General features: G+C 41.7%; 1 protein-coding gene across 1 annotated transcript in view; it reads right to left on the reverse strand.

Moving 5' to 3' along the window:
* LOC103131505 (aryl hydrocarbon receptor-like) overlaps positions 1–17,946 on the reverse strand; it is a 26,859-nt gene extending 8,913 nt beyond the window's left edge. The window contains exons 1-5 of the mRNA XM_007543167.2: positions 17,518–17,946; positions 11,934–12,121; positions 3,849–3,949; positions 1,542–1,631; positions 661–793 (exon numbers count right to left, since the gene is read on the reverse strand). Coding sequence (XP_007543229.2) covers positions 661–793; positions 1,542–1,631; positions 3,849–3,949; positions 11,934–12,121; positions 17,518–17,843 — 838 coding nt within the window. The 5' untranslated portion in view covers positions 17,844–17,946. The remainder of the gene's footprint in view (positions 1–660; positions 794–1,541; positions 1,632–3,848; positions 3,950–11,933; positions 12,122–17,517) is intronic.
* Positions 17,947–18,164: the final 218 nt, after the last annotated feature.

Here is an 18,164-nt window from a genome sequence, read left to right on the forward strand (position 1 = left end):
CTAACCCTAACCATCACATACCTAACCCTAACCAAAACTCAATTCATACCTTAGCCCTAACTCTGACCCCTGACCCAAAAACAGGGTTTCCCCTCGTGGGGACCAGGCTCTGATCCCCACAAGGAGCAATTGGTCCCCACAACGTAGTATATGTCAGGAAAATCGTCCCCACAAGGCATTACAAACACACGCACACAAATACACACACACACACACACACACATAAGCATCTTAAAACCTAAATACAGATCTAGGACCACTTCAACTCATAAGCCACAGTGAAGATTACGGAGTCATGTGATCGGAGCCGGGGCTGGCCTCACAGCTTAATGCTGTGTGCTTAACCATCTCATAATGATGTCTGGCTGTTTGTTCTCAGAGGTAAAAAGCTAGAACCAAAATGCACCACCAGAGCATTTGGCTTTCACAGAAACACAGAAACCGATTTAACGGTTTTGTAAAACTACGTAAAGTATCAAAGATCACATGTAAGAACGTGTCACCCTCAGTCAAGTCATTGGAAGTGTGAAAACCCAAACGTCTTAAGAAAGGAGAACAAAAACAACAGCGTAGATGATCAAGCTTGTTTTTGTCTGCACAGTGTAAAGATTTATCAAGACTCTGCAGATCTTAAAGTCATGATGAGAGGAGAGTGGTCACCTTGGGGGGAGTCTTGGGACACGGCAGACGCTGCAGCCTGGGGAGGATTCAAAGCCCAGTGCAGGTTTCTTCTCAGCTCCTGCTGGTCCTCTGTATGGACAAGCTCATACACACTCTGGTGCATGACATCGGTCTAACGAGGAAAGAAACAAATATGTGAAGGAATTAACTGAGTAGTTTTCTACATCTATGCAGGATCCTTCCTGCCTCCAGTGGAAATGTAGCATGTTGCTTTAGAAAATGTGGCTTCCCAAACCTCTAAATAAAACCAAGATGCATAAACATGAACAAGCAGGAATTACTTTAGATAAACAGATTATCGCTGAGTTTGTGATGTGGTGATGGAACAATCGCTAGTTATAGCAAAGACAGCGTCGTAGCCACATAACCCCCAGAGGCTCCAGCTAAAGAGAAAAGCAGCTATGCATGCTCAGTTTGCTGCTCCGGCCAGTTTATGTTGGGATCTAATGATGCACCACCATGCTGTTTTCTGCAGAGCACAGCTGTTCCTGTGGCTCTAATAAGAAAAACCAGGATATAAACAGAAAATGTGGTGACAGACATCTAAAAGGAACAACCAAAACCCTTTAGCTTATCCCACCCACATGTTGCACATAAACTCCTCGTCTGCATTAAAGTATCAGCCTTTAATGCTAAACCAATGACTGGTGGCAAATGTACTGCACAGTAGACTTTCCATGTGTGTCTACATAGAATCGCTTATAAGTGATTGTTTTATTCTACCTGCTTATGCCTTCATCTTCAACCGGTAGAATAATCCACTTCTGAGGGTCATAACCCTCCGCTCTCTGTTCCCCCTGCCTCCATACTCTGGTTCTGACATTCACCACCAAACAGAGCAGATTCAAGGTGAAGAATACCTGATGGAAGCCCAAGTAGTCCTGGATGGTGTGAGAGGAATAGAAAATGGTCCCATCTGCAGTAGTGACCAGGACAAACCCATTGAGAGCCTGAAGGACAAAAAGCGACACAGCCTTGATTTATATGACACCAGTGGAATTGGATCAACATGTCAGAAACCACTGAAAACTGCGATGTTGACCTTTACTAGAACATCACTGTCCTTTCTAAGCCCGTACACAAACACTCACAAACTGAGTTAAGACCTGAGAGAGAGAGAGAGAGAGAGACTTCCCAAATAGCAAGCGATGATAATTCAGTGTTGAATTATGGTAAAAAAAAATATTTATTCTGGTTAAGGTTGACGATTTGTGGTGGATCAACCATCAAACTTATCATTCAATTCTAGCCGATTAACTAAAAAGAATGAATCAATGTCGTTTTGTGGTTGAATTCTAATGACTGAAACGCCGACGTCTGATCAATGTTGACTCAATGCTCGCTGTGTGTCGCACCGCTTCCCCTCTCTTCTGGGTGAGAGCATTTTATCACTGGGCGGGGTTTATCATGGTTTAAATGAATCACTATATGTTGAGGACAGTGGGTTATGATTTCTTTCTGTACATTTTCTTACTTGTCTGTACATATTATTACTTTGTTGTATGTACAATTTCACAGACCTATAACTCTTCTGCATGAGTAAAGGATGATAATTCACCAACAATGAGACTGAGAAGGGAGATGAGGGGACCCGTTGAGGGAAATGGAACATACTTATTACTTCTTCTTAAAGAAAAACAGACGCTCAGATTTTTTTCACCTCACTAAACCAGTCTGTGCTCACCACCACTGTCCTGCAGCGTAGGGTCAGGGTTGGACAGTACACCCTCATCTCGTGATCTGCCGCTGCAGCCACAGAGAGGAGCCGAGTCCTTCAGCTCACGGAGAGGGCTGGCAGATATGACCGAGGCTACATGTCCTCACCCCGGTCCACCACAGCACCCACTCACCTCCCAGCTGCTTATCATGGGACTCAGTCTGCAGATGAAGAGGTGGCTTGCAACACTCCAATTGAAAAGTCAACAAAGAGGAAGATAGGCTTCACGAGAGCATTTTGGTTCAAGTGCTGTTCATATGCGTTTCCGTTTGCCTCCCCTGGTTGTTAAGCCAGGCGCACACGCAGGATAAATCGGAAAGTTTTCCTACAGGCTGAGTTGACTGACTGGTTGGCTCACAGTTCCTCTCATCTGATGTCAAGGCAAACCGGTTCAAGTCAGGTTCAGCCAGGAAAGTTCTTAATGTCCGTCCATAACTTGATTGGAATATTGTTTCTCTAAATGAGCTTTGTATCCTCATTATTACCAATATGAGGAGTGGTGCAACTAAACCTCCCTGCTCCAGTTGGAGAACATTTGGCAGCCTTCTCCCTCCATTTCCCTGGAATGCCAGGCTGATGCACATTTGAAGGAACTGGAGTGGAAAATCGATGAAATGGCTGCACCAAAACCCAAAAGATCTCTGTGCCAGCGAGCTCGTTCTACTCAGTGACACGGGCACTAAAGAGAAACACAGGAGCTCCACAAACTCCACGAGATTAGCTCTCTGAACCACCTTCTGGTGGGTTTTCTTCAAAACATGTTCGAGTTTAGTAAGAGCAGCAGTTTTTAACACTTCAACAGCAACGCAGCTGGGAGTTGATACAATGTTATCTTCCCAACACATGCTAGCAACCAACCACTCTTTCTTTCTTTGGGAGTAAAAGATGCGTTCAGGGTTATCGGTTTAAGACAGGATCCATTCTCTCAGGTTCAAAGGGAGACAGGGACGCTCAGTTATCATGAGCAGACGAGCGCTGAAAAGGACCGATCGGGATGGAGCAATGGAAATTAAATAAAAAAAGTGAAATATAGTAGAAAGTGAAGGCAAAGTAATTTTCTGTACAAAGCTTTAAACTTACACTCACTCCCTACGTGCAGAAAATACTCATTTATGAACCGACAGAAAACCGTTGACGGAGGCACTCAACTCAGTTCAAGTTGGATAAAAATTTCAAACAATAACCCGTTTCATTTCAGTTGGAGACATCTGACGTTCATTAGTGTGAGGTGTAGCTTAGCCAGGTTTTGTGCTTACGATCTGATTTGTTTGAGTAAAGTGTAACATTTTAAATTCTCAGAGCGAGGCAGGCAGGGTCACCAGGGAACATGGGAGCCAGAACCAATCATCACTGTCCACAGTCTCCAAAAAAAACCTAACTCATAAACTGTAAAGGTAGATGTACAGAATGGCAGAAACAGATCCGCTCCTGTATGAGGTGAAGTACTGACCTGCAGCAGCAGCTCTCCTTCGCACACGCGCTTCTCTCCGCCTCCTGGTTTCTCGTTGTTCCCTGTGGCTCCAGCGGCTCCCTTCTGACTGCTCAGGGCGACTGTAGGGACAAACACACAGGCCAGCATGTGTATCAGGCTCTGCAGTGACTGCCAGAATGTGTATGCGTCTCTGTCTTCAGTCGAAATTGATAACTGCAACAGTCTCTTCACAGTTCTATCAAATAAATAAATAAATAATATAAAATCAATCCCTCAGCCGCAGCCGATCCAGAACGCTGGCTGCTGGTGTTTTCACTAAAACCAGGACGATGGAGCACATCATGTCACTTTATTTATCGCTGAGCGGTTTGGCACCACAACACATTCAAGATCTCCTGTTGCTGTAGCAACCTTCCAGACCTCTCAGGTTCTGGTTCTGGTCAGCTCTTCATCCAGAACCAGAACCAAACGAGGAGAAGCAGCATTCAGCTTCTACGAACCACAAATCTGGAACAAACTTCTAGATTTGACAACTCTCACTTGTGACTAATGGTCAGTTACCAAGTGACTGGATGGAGGGAAGAGAAAGGTTGCAGGACTAATTGATCATTGATCTCTGATCCCCCAGGACCACCAAGCCGTGACCCGTGAAGACCCCTGACCCAGAGGCTGAAGTATGACATGATGGGATAACTAATTCTGGGCCAGAGCTTTTATTTTAAGAACATAAGAAATCTATGTCAGGCATGGTGCAATGTCAAGAGTCTCTAAGCTTATTCACTCATATGTTTTTCCATGAATTTGGTAGAGCTGTTTAAGTAGCTTTTGGATTTTCAGAAAAACTGCATGCAGCACACTTACTGATTCATTTACACATTTATTGTGTTTGCTCAGTCTCTAAAATTAAGCCATCCTGTTTGATTAGGAAGTCAGTAAAAATGGTTACATTACTCCTAATGAGCTCAAATTTGAGCTGCACTGCTTGCATGAATAATGAGTTATGCATTGCTGCCCAGGTTTTGGTGCGACTGCCTCTTTCCTATTTAGAACTTCAATAAACTGTTTTTCTTTTTTTCCTGACCTGCCCAGTCACCTCCTGCGGTGAACATAGACTGGTGTCAGGACATGTTAGTGGATGGTTGCCATGGGGCCCTGATTGACATGTAAGCAGTGACCCAAAAAAAAAAAAACACAGCTTGCCACATTTTATCAGGTTCTGGTGAGATTTCTAGTTTCAAGCTTTTGTCTGTAGGTAGCAGACACACAAACTCAACTTTTCTCATAAAACTATTGAACAATTATCATCTCCATTAATGATTTTTTTCCCCAAAATCAGAATGAAACCATTTATTAAATAAAAGTACAAAGACAGTAGAAGGTTCTTGATAGTCAGATACAAAGATGATGACAACAGAGAGTCGTTTTTCTGTTAGTCCTTTTGGTGGAAGTGGACATTTTCCGCAGATTATTACAGTCAAACCAGCAGACTGTCTTGGAAGGCAGAAGGCTGAGCCTGAATATCTGGGCTCATGTTTTAATACATTGAAACACAACCAAGATAAGAATTAAAATGCCTACAGGCATTTTAAGGTCATCTTACATTGGGAGCAACAAAATGGAGCAACAAGTAAAAGCAACATCGAAGTAATAAAACACAGAAGACTCACAGTTACCATAAGACTACAAACTGGAAATGCATGCAGAAATGACCTGAAGGCGTTGTGGTAGGAGAGAAAATATAGGAATCATTGAGGGCAAGACCTTCTAAACAAGTGGTTTTGAGATTAGAATGAATGAATCTGGGCGCAGGTCAGTGCTGGTAGCCATGGTAACTGAAAGGTTTGAGTTTCATGGTGGAGGAGTGGAAAGGATGGAAGTAGAGCTGGACCTCAGAGTGAAGGATGCTGCACAAGGTTAACAAGTAAAGACTTTTAGCAACAGGTCTCATCTGCAGATGATGCACGCAGAATACTGAACCGACTGAAGTTCTGGGCAATCCATTGATCAATCCATTGATCACTAGTTTTGATCAGCACATAAATGAAAGAAAATATCAACTCAAATGCAGTTTCCAACGATCCAGAAAACACAGCAAATATTAGCAAATATTTTACCACTTTCAATTTGTTCATCATACAACAGGATTAACTGGAACATTCTGAGCTGGTGCTGCTTACGTTTTCCTGCCCAATCCCTACATGTTGTCCTGGAATTCCTCCAAAGGGCTGTCACAGCTCAGCATACGCACACAAACACTGAGACATACTATATGCAGTAGTGAGACTGCATATAGTATGTCTTACTACCTTCACAAGGACTTTGCGTTGCCTCACATTCAGTTTTCATTCATTTCTACAGCCTAACCCTGACCTGAACTCAATTCACACATCAGTTCTAAAGCTCGTCCATAACTGAGAAACAGCACATCTTCTTACGGGGTCAAAGTAGCATTTGTTAGAAAAACGTTAGCATTTGTTACACTGCATCAAAAACAAGGCAACACACACACACACACACACACACACACACACACACACACACACACACACACGTGCACGCGCACACGCACGCACATTGATAGGTTAGAAGAAAATACATTATTTTCAGATGAATCATATAAGAAATACTGCTCTAGCAGCAGTCTGTTTGTGCAACACTGTCAGATCAGATGAATTATGAAACGGTGCTACATGTGCAGACAGCATTAGGCCAGCATGTTAAGTCTATAGAGAGGAAGGGTTCCCTGGCACCGACTGCTCAGCTGCAGAGTAATACAGAGTAAATGAAGATCAGATGCTTCACTCACATTCAGGTTACGTCACAAAGCAGGGGGGAGAAGATGCCATGAGGTCTGATAACAGATTGCTTTAAGAATCACTTTTATATCTGCAATAATGCGGGAAAAGTCACAGAGCAAACTTTGCATCCCCACTGATGTCCAGACAGACGCGTCAGCTTTCACCGACAAAGCAACACTGGCTGCCTGCTGGCAGGTTTACATCACTCTGGCTCAAGTGAGTGCCTAAAGTTTCAATTCTGTAATCATTGAAAACTAATAATTCTTGAGTTTTCAGTTGTTCATTTTTGTTACCATAAAAAGTAATTCAAAGTGCAAGAAACTAGGAGTAGATTATAAATAGCTAAGGCGCTAGGGGAATCATTGAAGGGTACAAGGATACATTAAAAGTTGTACCCATCAACTTTTAATGTGCTGGTGGAATTTAGGGAGTACTACTTTCAACTCAGCATGGGGAAAATTATCCGCGACCATATATATACACATATACATCACCTATATTGGTGGGGGAATGTTCAAAATTTTCAGTGAGTAAACATGTCTCCAATACAAACTTACTGTTTAAAATAACTCAATGATTATCTAGAAGTACCTTTATTGATTTGTTTCAGTCAATAACATTTGCACATTGTTTCACAATGAAAAAAAAATTGTACCTAAAGCTGCAGCATCACCAAAGAATCACTGTAATAAAGATCACAGGGAGAAGAGACATTAGACTGCATGCTGCTTCTAAAGGCTTATGTCAGGTTAGGCTCAGTTCAGGTGTTAATCTGCACCTATTTGCAGCTAATCAGGAACTACTGTCCAGACAGTAGTTCTGGACAGTAGTTCAGACTGTCCAGACAGTAGTTCTGGACAGTAGTTCCTGTCCAGAACTACTATCCAGAACTAGTAGTTAAACAGCTGTTAGACACTGGCAGTCTAACAGCAATGACAAGTGACATATTGGCTTTGTGTCTGTGTTTTTAAATATGTTGATGCTCATTTTATAAGTTTCTACAGCATAACTAACATGTCAGCTGTTTTCTTCTGAGTCAGTGAGCACTGATCATTGCTGTGCAAACATAAATGATTGTGTTAGTGTGAATTATTCTGCTCAATTGAGAATGGCAGTGATAAAACCTCTCATTGCACTGAGCTCAGGATGAGCATGCAGTGGCTTGCAAAAGTATTTGTTCCCTTCAACTTTTCCATACTTTCAGTCAGTGCAAAAATCCAACCCACAGACTATTAGAAAATGCTGCAGAACACTGGTTCCCAACCTATGCTGTAAGGTCATAGAAGTTTAGAAGGTAAAAATGAGCTAAAAAGCTAAAGCTAACTGAAATACTTATGATAGCATGTAGGCTATCACTAGCAAGTTGACCTAGTGATAGCCTACACTAGGCTTTTCCTGCATGGGGTACAGCAAAGTACCCCATGCAGTGTGAAAAAAACCCATGTAAAAGGTAAAATTAGCTAAAATTTAAATGCTAGCTAAAATACCAATGATAGCATCTAGGCTAGCACTATCATGTTGACCTATAGGAACATACTCCATGCAGAGAGACACCCCCCCGCTCCCCAGGAAAATAGCTACAATTAGCTGAAATGCTAAAGCTAGCTAAAATAGTTTTATCGCACGTACGCTAGAACTAGCATGTTGTGCAACAGTTACAAACTCCATGCAGAGTGAAAAAAAAAGTAAAACATGTAAAACTAGCTGATAACTAAAACTAGCATAAAAACACCTAATGGTAGCATTTGAATAGCACTACAACTTTGGCATAAAATAACATTATGTTATTGTCAAAATATCATCTGCATAGTGAAATTTTATTCAGCAAAAAGGTGAAACAAAGTCTTAATAATTAATCAAAGAAAGGCAGCCTTGTCTTTGTTGTTTATTCAAACGCTCAGGTGTTTGGATGCACACTGTACACCTGGACCCAGTCATACGTAGCCTATGGACCGCTGCATCTGGAAATTATGCACATGCACACAATGCTGTAGGGAAAACAAGCTATTGTCAATCAACTATATGTACGCTGCTCAATATGCTAATGGCGGAGAAACAATATACCAGTCCAGGGAAACTGTTTATCCACCATCATGGGTGGCCATGCTAACTAGCCTTAGCATTTGTAGCAGGCTTTGTTGTGGTGATCCAGCAGTAGCTTAGGGAAGAGATGTGGTCATTTAGGCCCCATGAGTTTTGTTTTTTTTTACTCTGTGCGTGGTGCACCAGGGTCGCACTGACCCCATGTGAGCTTTTACAAAAAATAAAAAATAAAAATTTATGTGTGGTTTTGGAAATTAATGGTCAAACCTAAACGCTTCCCTTCTGTCTCACCATGACATTTTCCATGCTCTTCCTAATTGTTGCGCTAAGACTGCAGGAAGGCTAAGCAAAACCTTTCAGTTCATTTGTCATTTCCTAAATCATTTGGTTTTTCTCCTTTTACACTGAGGCGACTAATACCTGGTGCCATGACAGTTGACATGTTGTATGCAAGATGCAGAGAGTTACAGTACATATACATATTCACACTCATTTGAAGAACACTTGTAACTTCTGCTAAAATATTTAAGAAATAAAAAGGTATATTCATCAAAATATGCAACAGCTATTGTCAGCTACTGTCAATCAACCAATAGTTTTTTGACATCAACAGTGAAAAAACTATTGACTATTGTCTTTTCTATTGTTATGGTGACTATAGTGTCTGCAGCATTGCCTGGAGTTCATATAATTTTTGGCTCTTATTGTGAAGGTTTCCAGGATGTTTATCTACTACATTGATGCTTTTAGGCCTATTTGAGCAGTATTTATAGTCCAAGTAATGATTAACAACTTAAAACAGACAAACCAGATAATACGCTCTATAACAGTGGTCCCCAACCTTTTTATTACCACGGACCGGTCAAGACTTGGAAANATGTTGGTGTTTCCGCTAAATCCTGAATATACCCAACCTGAATATACAACCTGTTGAATGTGACAAGTAGCCAATCAGAAAGCGCGGTGACGTCAGAACAGAAGGGAAATCCCAAACAGCTGACATATCGCGCAGCTGTGAATCCGGTGAATATCGAGATATGTGGAAATGTTTATTATATGTAAAGGTCGTTATTATGTTTATGTTTAATCAGTTAAAAATGTTAACTATGAAAAAACATAGTCGCCTCCAAATCATAGTGCAGCAAATAGAGCGGCTGCTCCTGCTGTCTATTATCCACCGCCTTTTCTTTTTGTTTCTTTTATCTCTTAAAATGAGTCCGCAAACTATCACTCCGTGTTTGGTTATTCTAAATTCCCGCTATATTGGGGGTTTTGTGGCTTTTCTTCTGGAATCGCGATGTTCCTGACTGGAATCGGTTCGAGTTGCTCCTGCCTTGGAGACACGAACCGATCGAACCTGTTGTACTTTTATCAGCTCTGTGGTCACAGAGGTTTGGAGAATCGGCCAACAATTCATAAATCTTGCCGTCTAAACCAGACTTAAGACTCACAAGCTCTACTCCTCTCCTCTCGACCACTGCCCAAACGCTCTCTGACTCTGGTCGCTATGGTAACGTTTACATATCCCTTCAAAATAAGATGCAGATGCGCCACAAAAACGAGCATTTTACTTTCGTGAAAATTTTAACTCACGATAATGACTAACGGGAGCCCTGAGCTTGTTTCTCTGGAACGAGACGGTCCCATCTGGGAGTGATGGGAGACAACAACACCCGAAGTGTTGCTTATATCCACAGCCTGCTTGGTCTCTACTTGACTTCGCATTAGGCAGCACGCTAGGCTACAATAACGCTGTGCTCCTTGCTAGTTGATTTTCTGCTATGCTTATATTTGGTATAAGCAACAAAAAGTACTTTATCATTCTGGTTATCACTTAGGGTTTTAATGCTAGTTTTATTTTAAACACAGGTCGATCCTTTCTGCCTCTGCAGCGCCAGACTGTAACACACATGGACGCCTAGTGGGATAATTCTATTTGCCAGAATATTCACCACAGCTCTGTTCACCTCTGGAGCCACATTTTAATGCAAACGCAACAAACAACCTAAGCCTATGGCCATGATTTAAAAAGTTGACGAACGCTGACTTCTCCTGGTGTTCCACAGCTCCTGTAAACACCAAACACAGCCACGCTTTGAGGCTCTCGCACCAATTCCAGAGTGCATCCCAGCTAAAGCCTTTGCTGATCGGACTATCAGCTTCTGGAAACAACTGAAATGCAGAACTAGTGCTGTTTACACACAACTAATTACATTGGGTTTGTCAGAAAGCCTGGAGCAACGGCCACATGGTCCTGAGCAAATCTGCTGTGCAGATAATCTAACAGCCCTGAGCTTGTTAGTTACTTAAAGACAGCAGGAAGTGAGCTACCGCTGATGGACAGGTGCTCGTTTGACTCCAGTGTCAATATTTCTATGTGACATCTTCAGCAGCCAAATAGTGAAATGGTTTTGCATTACTCCGTCAAAGGATGAAAACCCTGCAGACGTGTAGCTGTGTGTTTTCAGGGCATAGAAGCAGCAGCCACACAGCAGAGAAGAAGCGCTGCTCGTGTCAGTGCAGCTGCGTCCTGTCTGCTTCGGTCCAAACAGCCATTTCAAAGAGCTGCTTCCTTAAACAAACATGGCTCTGCCTTCGTTTCATAAATTCTTTAAACTTCACGGTTTCTCTCCATTATTCATGTCCCCAGAGCATCCAGTGGCCGCATTGCAGTATTTTTCGCATAAAGTTACAAGGTCTTCAGTGGAGAAAACACTGGAGCAGCTCCTCTGGGGCAACTCCGTTGGCTTCTGAAGGAAAAGAAACCTACCTAAAACTCTTCATCTCTATAAATAACAATCCTGTCAGATGACATCTCTAAAAGGTGAGATGCCCTGCACCTTTTAGAGATGCAGGGCCTCTCTAAAAGGTACAGCATACATGGTAACCTCCATAAAGCTCTGATAAAGCTCTGATATGAGATATATTTTCATATTCCACAAGGTATAACACAAAAATGGCTTCATCTGTAAAAAATAAAAATAAAAAGGAAAAGTATAACCTACACATCACTTAAAAGCTCCTGTCATGTTTATCCACACCAAACAATAAGACAAACATTGATTAAGTTAGAGGTTCACCGCAGAAAGTGGAAAGTAATGCACAACATCAAGACTATCCCCATGTTCACACCACAGGAGAGTTCTCGTCTCTTACTAAAGACACCGTTGCAGTGTAGCGTTCACTGCTGCAGGGCAGAAGGACAAACAACTAAGAAAACATCAAATTATGTCGTAAACTCAATTTTGGTGTGTAAGCTCACCAGAGAAGAAGTTCTTGGCTCGTAGGTAGCTGACGCTCAGCCGTAAGATGGATAGTTTGTCCAGACTAGCAGTGACCTCCTCAGGAAATGGCAGCAGGCTGGCGAGTTGCTCCAGTTCGCCGTTCAGCCGGTCTCTGTGCCGTTTGGACGGATTTGACTTGGCTCCCTCAGCAGATGGTTGTTTCACCCTGATAGACAGATGGATAAAGTCTTAGGTAGAGTTTAGATTTGTCCGACGTCTTCTAAAACAGCTGTTTTTAAGTAGCATATTGACTTTTTGTCTTGTGTTACACATACATAGCTGTAAGCCATTTTTTAAACATATGATACTGATAAAATATGTAAGGGTGATTATTCACCAAGACTGTCAAAATTGTTAAGTAATGTAGTTCCATTTGGTGTTAGGGAGGAAGAAGCCCCCCCCTAACACCAAATGGAAACCAGCTCTATGAGAATTAAGCAAGTGCTTCTAAATAGTAACATTACTTAATGCAAACACTTTGTCAGCACCAATGAAGATTCACACACCTCAGGCTGGTGAACACTTGCAGTCCAAACAAAGGGTCGTTCTACTGAATTTAGCTAATAATTTTTCCACCTGGGCCTTTTATAGACTGTGTGTAGAGCGAAGATGCCCAGGTCCAGTCAATGAGCGCTACTGTCCTGCAACTTTTAGAAGCATCCCTTCTCCAACACACCTGAATCTAATGAACTGCTAAAGGAACTCAGCCGTTGGATTCAGGTGTGTTTGAGCAGGTTTGCAGGATAATAGATTGTGAGGATGGGACTTGAGCACCACTGTACGGCATTGAACTTTCCTATGTCGTCCGACCACCATTAAGTATGGGAAGATGTTGACGTCATAAGCTGTGTTTCCGTTCACCATGAAATTGTGCAAATTGGAATAATAAAAATAAATTTGCTTAATGGAAACATGCCAGTTTCAAGAAAACGTTTTTCGATAAAAAGGTTTTTGTGGTTCTTCAGCTGTATAAAAATGACGTGCGTTGGTTCTCTCTGGGTACTCCGGCTTCCTCCCACAGTCCAAAATCATGACTGTCAGGTTGATTGATCTCTGGTGATAGGCACCAGCCCCCCTCACGTCACGACCCCACTAAAGATAAGCGTGTTGGAAAATAGACGGATGATGTATCTGTAACTCTAGATTGTTCCTATATAGGTCCAAAGATAATAACTTCAGTCTTTATTCTGTTCAGCTAAAGAAAGTTTTGGCACAAGCACACATTAATCTGTTCTAAGCATCTGGTCAGTGCATGTATGGGTTCAGAGTCTCCTGTGGACATCGTAAGGTAGAACTGTGCATCATCTGCATAGCTATGGTAACTAATCTCATTTCCTGTTACAACCTGAGCTAGTGGCAGCACATATTGAATAAGAGCGATCCTATGATTGAACCTTGGGGTACCCCACATGTGACTACAGTCACATACGGTAATACATTATCCTTTTAAATGCTAGCATCATTAGGAGAATACTTATTTCAGTCACAAAGTGGATGCATGCCAACAACTAAACAGCACTTAGTGAGGGTTCAGTCCTTATTAACCCAGGTAGACATGATCCAAGATGAAGGCTCCTGCAGCCGGTTCAGAAAGGAACACCTCTAATAGCTGATAATCACATGCTCCCAATTCAGCAGAGGGCAGGACTTCCTGCTGCTTAGACCAGAGATCTGACTGCATCACGCATGGAGGATTATACCAGCAAAGACAAGAAGGCAGTACATTTGGCGCAGCTGTCATGGTGACTCCAAGTTCATTCATGGTGACGTGCATGACTCACCATCGCTGCAAAGTGAGAGAACAGGCCAGAAGTCTGGCCAGAGAGCACCCAGCCTCCCAGGCCTTCAGTTTTGATTGATTCTAAAACTTAGGAGCAACTTTTGACTCGGTGATGTCACAAGTTTCCAGGACTTCCGGAGCACTGACTACTTCTGGCGCAGGAATACGACGCATGACTCACGTCAAGGACATAAAAGCTGGGTGAAATATGACATGGCCGTTCAGACTGCAGACGCTCTGCAAACTATTTGATTCTGATGTAGTACCTCATATGGAAGATGCACAAATGAGATTTTTTTAAGGGGAAAGTTTCATATTGATCCTTTCAGACTGTTACAAAAAAAAAAAAAAAAACATCTGCTTCAAGTTGCATTTGCCTGTTCGAACGTAACCATAGGATGGCAACTGAAGAGTTCAGTTCAAGTTCATTCCGATTTCGTCTCCAAATAATAATAAAAAAAACAAAATAATAAAAGAAAACGACCCATGCATATTTTTACACAGCAGCTGCCATGTCTGCAGTGGCAATATTAGAATAATGTATTTTATTTTAATTAAGTTAACTGACTCTCATCATCATACAAGAATGGATGTTCTGCATCCATTCTGCATTAAAACTGTGTTTCTACCAAACGGCAGTCAGAGCATCTCTGATTCTCACCAGCACAACGGCAAAGTGCAATCATTTCATCTGTAGTTATTTTTGATATTTAAATTGGGTCAAAAAAAAAATTATGCTATTGTCGCTACAAGAATGAGACATAAAAAAATCTGATTATTTTGTAAAATAATCTGATTATGATTCCCCCATTAGAGCGTAGCTTTATTTATTATATTGCTACGTTCCAACATACTGCCTGTGCATAGTGGTGTGAATAAGTATTTGCCCCAATACGCATTTCTTCTGTTTTAAGATCATCATCAGAAAGAATATAGTCAGAACAAACAAAAACAAAACATTTTTAAGCAATAAATTCATTCATTCGATGAGAAAAAGCCATATCCAAACACGGCACTCTGAGAAAAAGTGATTGCTTCCTTATTAAATCCTAAATTGGCTGTGATTAAACTCCATTTGTTTTCAAGTTGGGGTGATTTCACAAGCCAAACCAAGGCTTGATTATTAACTGACCATACAAATACAGTAAACAAAACATAAAAACAGCAAAAAAAATACAGAGACGTTGACATCTATCAGTGTGGAAATGATTACAAAGCCATTTCTAAGACTCTGGGATCCCAGCGAACCAAAGTGAGAGTCGTCACCCACAGCTGGGGGAAACACACAGCAGTGAGAAACTGGTCAGTTATTCTAGGAGCACATTGATGGTTCAACAAGGAGGTCACAAAACTACCCAGAAAAAAACATCTAGCACTCTGCAGGCCTCGCTTACATCCAGAGTGCTTGGATGGGGGTCCATGGTCCATCCAAGCGAGGACCCCCATCCTCGCTTGGATGGGGGTCAGAACTCAAGATTAACAGTAAGAGAGAGAGAGAGACTGGGCAAAATGACCTTCTCTGGTGACCCAGAGAACACAAATGTCTCACATTTACCAAATAAAAACAAAGCATCCTGATGATGCCAAAGGCGTGTGGACTAATGAGACAAAAAGCAGACCCGTTAGGAAGGATGTCTCATGTTACACCTGAGCTTGTCCCTTCAAGTTGTACATTTCTGCTTCTGTTAATCTTATTGTCATTATTTCCCCCAGCCTAGTTTATTCAAGATCTCTCTCTCTCTCTCTCTCTCTCTCTACCCACCCCTTACCCCTACCCCTACCTCATTTCTGGTCTCATTTCTCAGCCACTGGTTCTCCATCCGGTCCCCAGTATTTACTGTCAGTAGCTGCTGGATTCTACTGTTGTATACCTTGTGGTCCCCTGTGTGCTGTCCTTTCTAACCTGTTATCTCGCCTCATTAAACCAACCATCGTCTGATTTGGCCTGAGTGTCTGCATTTAGGTCCTCTCCTTGCACCAAGCAAGACAGAGAGAACAGAGCTGGATTTTCAGAAACAGACCATCAGTCCAAACATGGTGATGTTTGTGTGATGAAGTTTGCTTTTCTACCATTCTAACTGGAGGGGCCCCTCCAAATGAAAACACTGCTGTCAAGGAGGGAGGGCCTAAATCCCTTAGTGGTGATGTTAAGTCATTGCTTGTTAACACAAAATCTGGATGTCAGTTATTGGTGGAACAACTAATTAGCAGGTTTAGGGGGGAAATATTTAGAAAAAAAAATACTTTTTTTTAATATTTCAGGTTATCTTGATCAAGTATAAAAATCAGTTTGATCTGAAACATTTAGGTGGGACAAACAAAGCCAAACAAGAAGCTTGTAAGCGTGGGGGTTTATTTATTTATTTTTTTATTTTTTAACCATGAGTTGTTGTAAATATTCCAGAATGTTCACTGTGAGAGAGGTTCTTTAATATGCATAGAATGTTGCATTCTGTTACTGATCCTTGTCTTGTTATGATTTCTTAAGAACGAGCAATTGCAATGTCAGTTCCCAATTTCTACACGTCATTCATTTGTCAGAAACTGAGCAAAACTGCATAATGATTTGTCCCAATTTTCTTTCCGTGCTTTTTCAAAGTAAAATCATAAAATACAGTTAAATATGCATGAAAACCACTTATCTAAAATAACTCATTTTAAGCATATTTTAAATAACACATTAATTACATGTTAATAGTATTTTGTCATTTGGTATTGGTTTCTGGGAAAAAAAAGATGATCATGTCTGGAAATTAAATCGCACCTTCAGACATTTTGTTTCCATATGAACATGTCTTATTTCAATGCGGTTCAGAATCAAATTGTTCTGTTACAAATAGAAGTTGGGGGAGGAAAAAAAAACTGCTGCTGGGTTTTTGGTGATAACAGCCGAGCTTTCAGAACATCACAGACTAAAGTCTCATTTTCACAGTTAGAAATCCTAATTATATTTCATTTTCAACGTGGACATTTTTTTTGTATTCCACGGCAATAACATTTTTTTGTGTAATTTTTTATTTTTTAAATCAGCTGAATCTCTTGACAGTGAAGTGACGCTGTCAGGGATTAATTTCGCTTCATTAAAAAAAAAAGATGATGACAGGCAGCTTTGAAAATAAAGAACATTTCTGACTGACCGCGATACAATTTCCTGTTACTTTTTTATTTTATTGTTTTCATTTATGCAAATGAAAATATTGAAAGAAAGTATAATAAAAAGGGGGGTGTAATATTGTGCAGGCCGCTGCGCGCTGAGTGGATGGGAGCTAAAGGGGCGACGCAGCTGATCCTCTGAAGGACGTTCATGAGGAAAATGGCGTCGTACGGATCCCGATGTCCAAACTAAATGTTGCTAACAGCCAATGCAAAGTTATTAAAACGAACGGAATGTTTAGGCATATTTGCTCCTCCATCTTTTTATGGATTAATTTATTATTTCTGTTGAAGAAGCTGAAGCAGCAGGTCGGACGCTGAGGCCTCTGCAGGCCTGAGATCCGATCCTTCTTTTTTTTTTTTTTTTTTTTTTTTTTTTACAACGAAAAAAATTTTTTTCCAGCGTTTTTCTTTTTCTAAAACCACATTTTCCAAGAATAATCGGGGCTTTCGAGATTAGTGCGAACTATAAGAAAAATAACAAAATCTCCACCGTTTCTTTTCCTCCTTGTCTGGGCGCAGCTTTGCGCCTTCTGCAGCACAGCTCTGCTCAGCAGGTGCATCTCAACTGGTCTGCGCTCCTTTAAAACACATTTCACAATCAAGATGAGAAACTCAGCGGAACTCACGCTCTCTGGACGGGTTTTCTCCTCTTGCGTCCTGCGTACATGTCTGCTCCTTTTTTCCAGAAGGACACGCAGAACCCGCCGGGCCAACGTTCCGCTAGAATCTTCCGCCCGCACACGTCATGTCCGACAATAGGAATAGCAAATCCAAAGCCATCAACGGATGAGCTGGACAGGAAAGCGATGCAGCGGAGTCCTGTCTCTGAGCAGCAGCTCCTCAGAGCGTTGGCGCAGTTTGCGCCAGAACGTAGCGCATCTCTCCTGCGGGTCAGACTGCAGACAGGAGCACAGCCTCTTCTTCCACTCCAACCTGCGGCGGGGCCGCGCATTCCACGCACTTCACCCAGCTGCGTGAAGCTGACACCCCACCCACGTGAAAGATTCCAGCAAATAGCCTGAGTGGTCGGTGCTGCTGTGCAGGTTTGTGCCGCAGCGTTCCTTTATGATATTATAATGGCTTTGAGTTGTTCTTCAACAGTTTTTTTTTTTTTTTTGCGTTATTTTTCCCTTTGCTGTGGCGCACTACACTAAATTAATAACATCTACATCTCCAGGTTTCATTGTGTTAACGGAATTGTTCTGCCGGCAGCGCTGCTGTGGATGGCAACTAACAGAATAATAATAACACGCAGGGGGTCCATAATGTCTCA

Source organism: Poecilia formosa, unplaced genomic scaffold (genome assembly GCF_000485575.1).
Source record: "Poecilia formosa unplaced genomic scaffold, Poecilia_formosa-5.1.2 Scaffold778, whole genome shotgun sequence".
In the NCBI taxonomy this organism is placed as follows: domain Eukaryota; kingdom Metazoa; phylum Chordata; class Actinopteri; order Cyprinodontiformes; family Poeciliidae; genus Poecilia; species Poecilia formosa.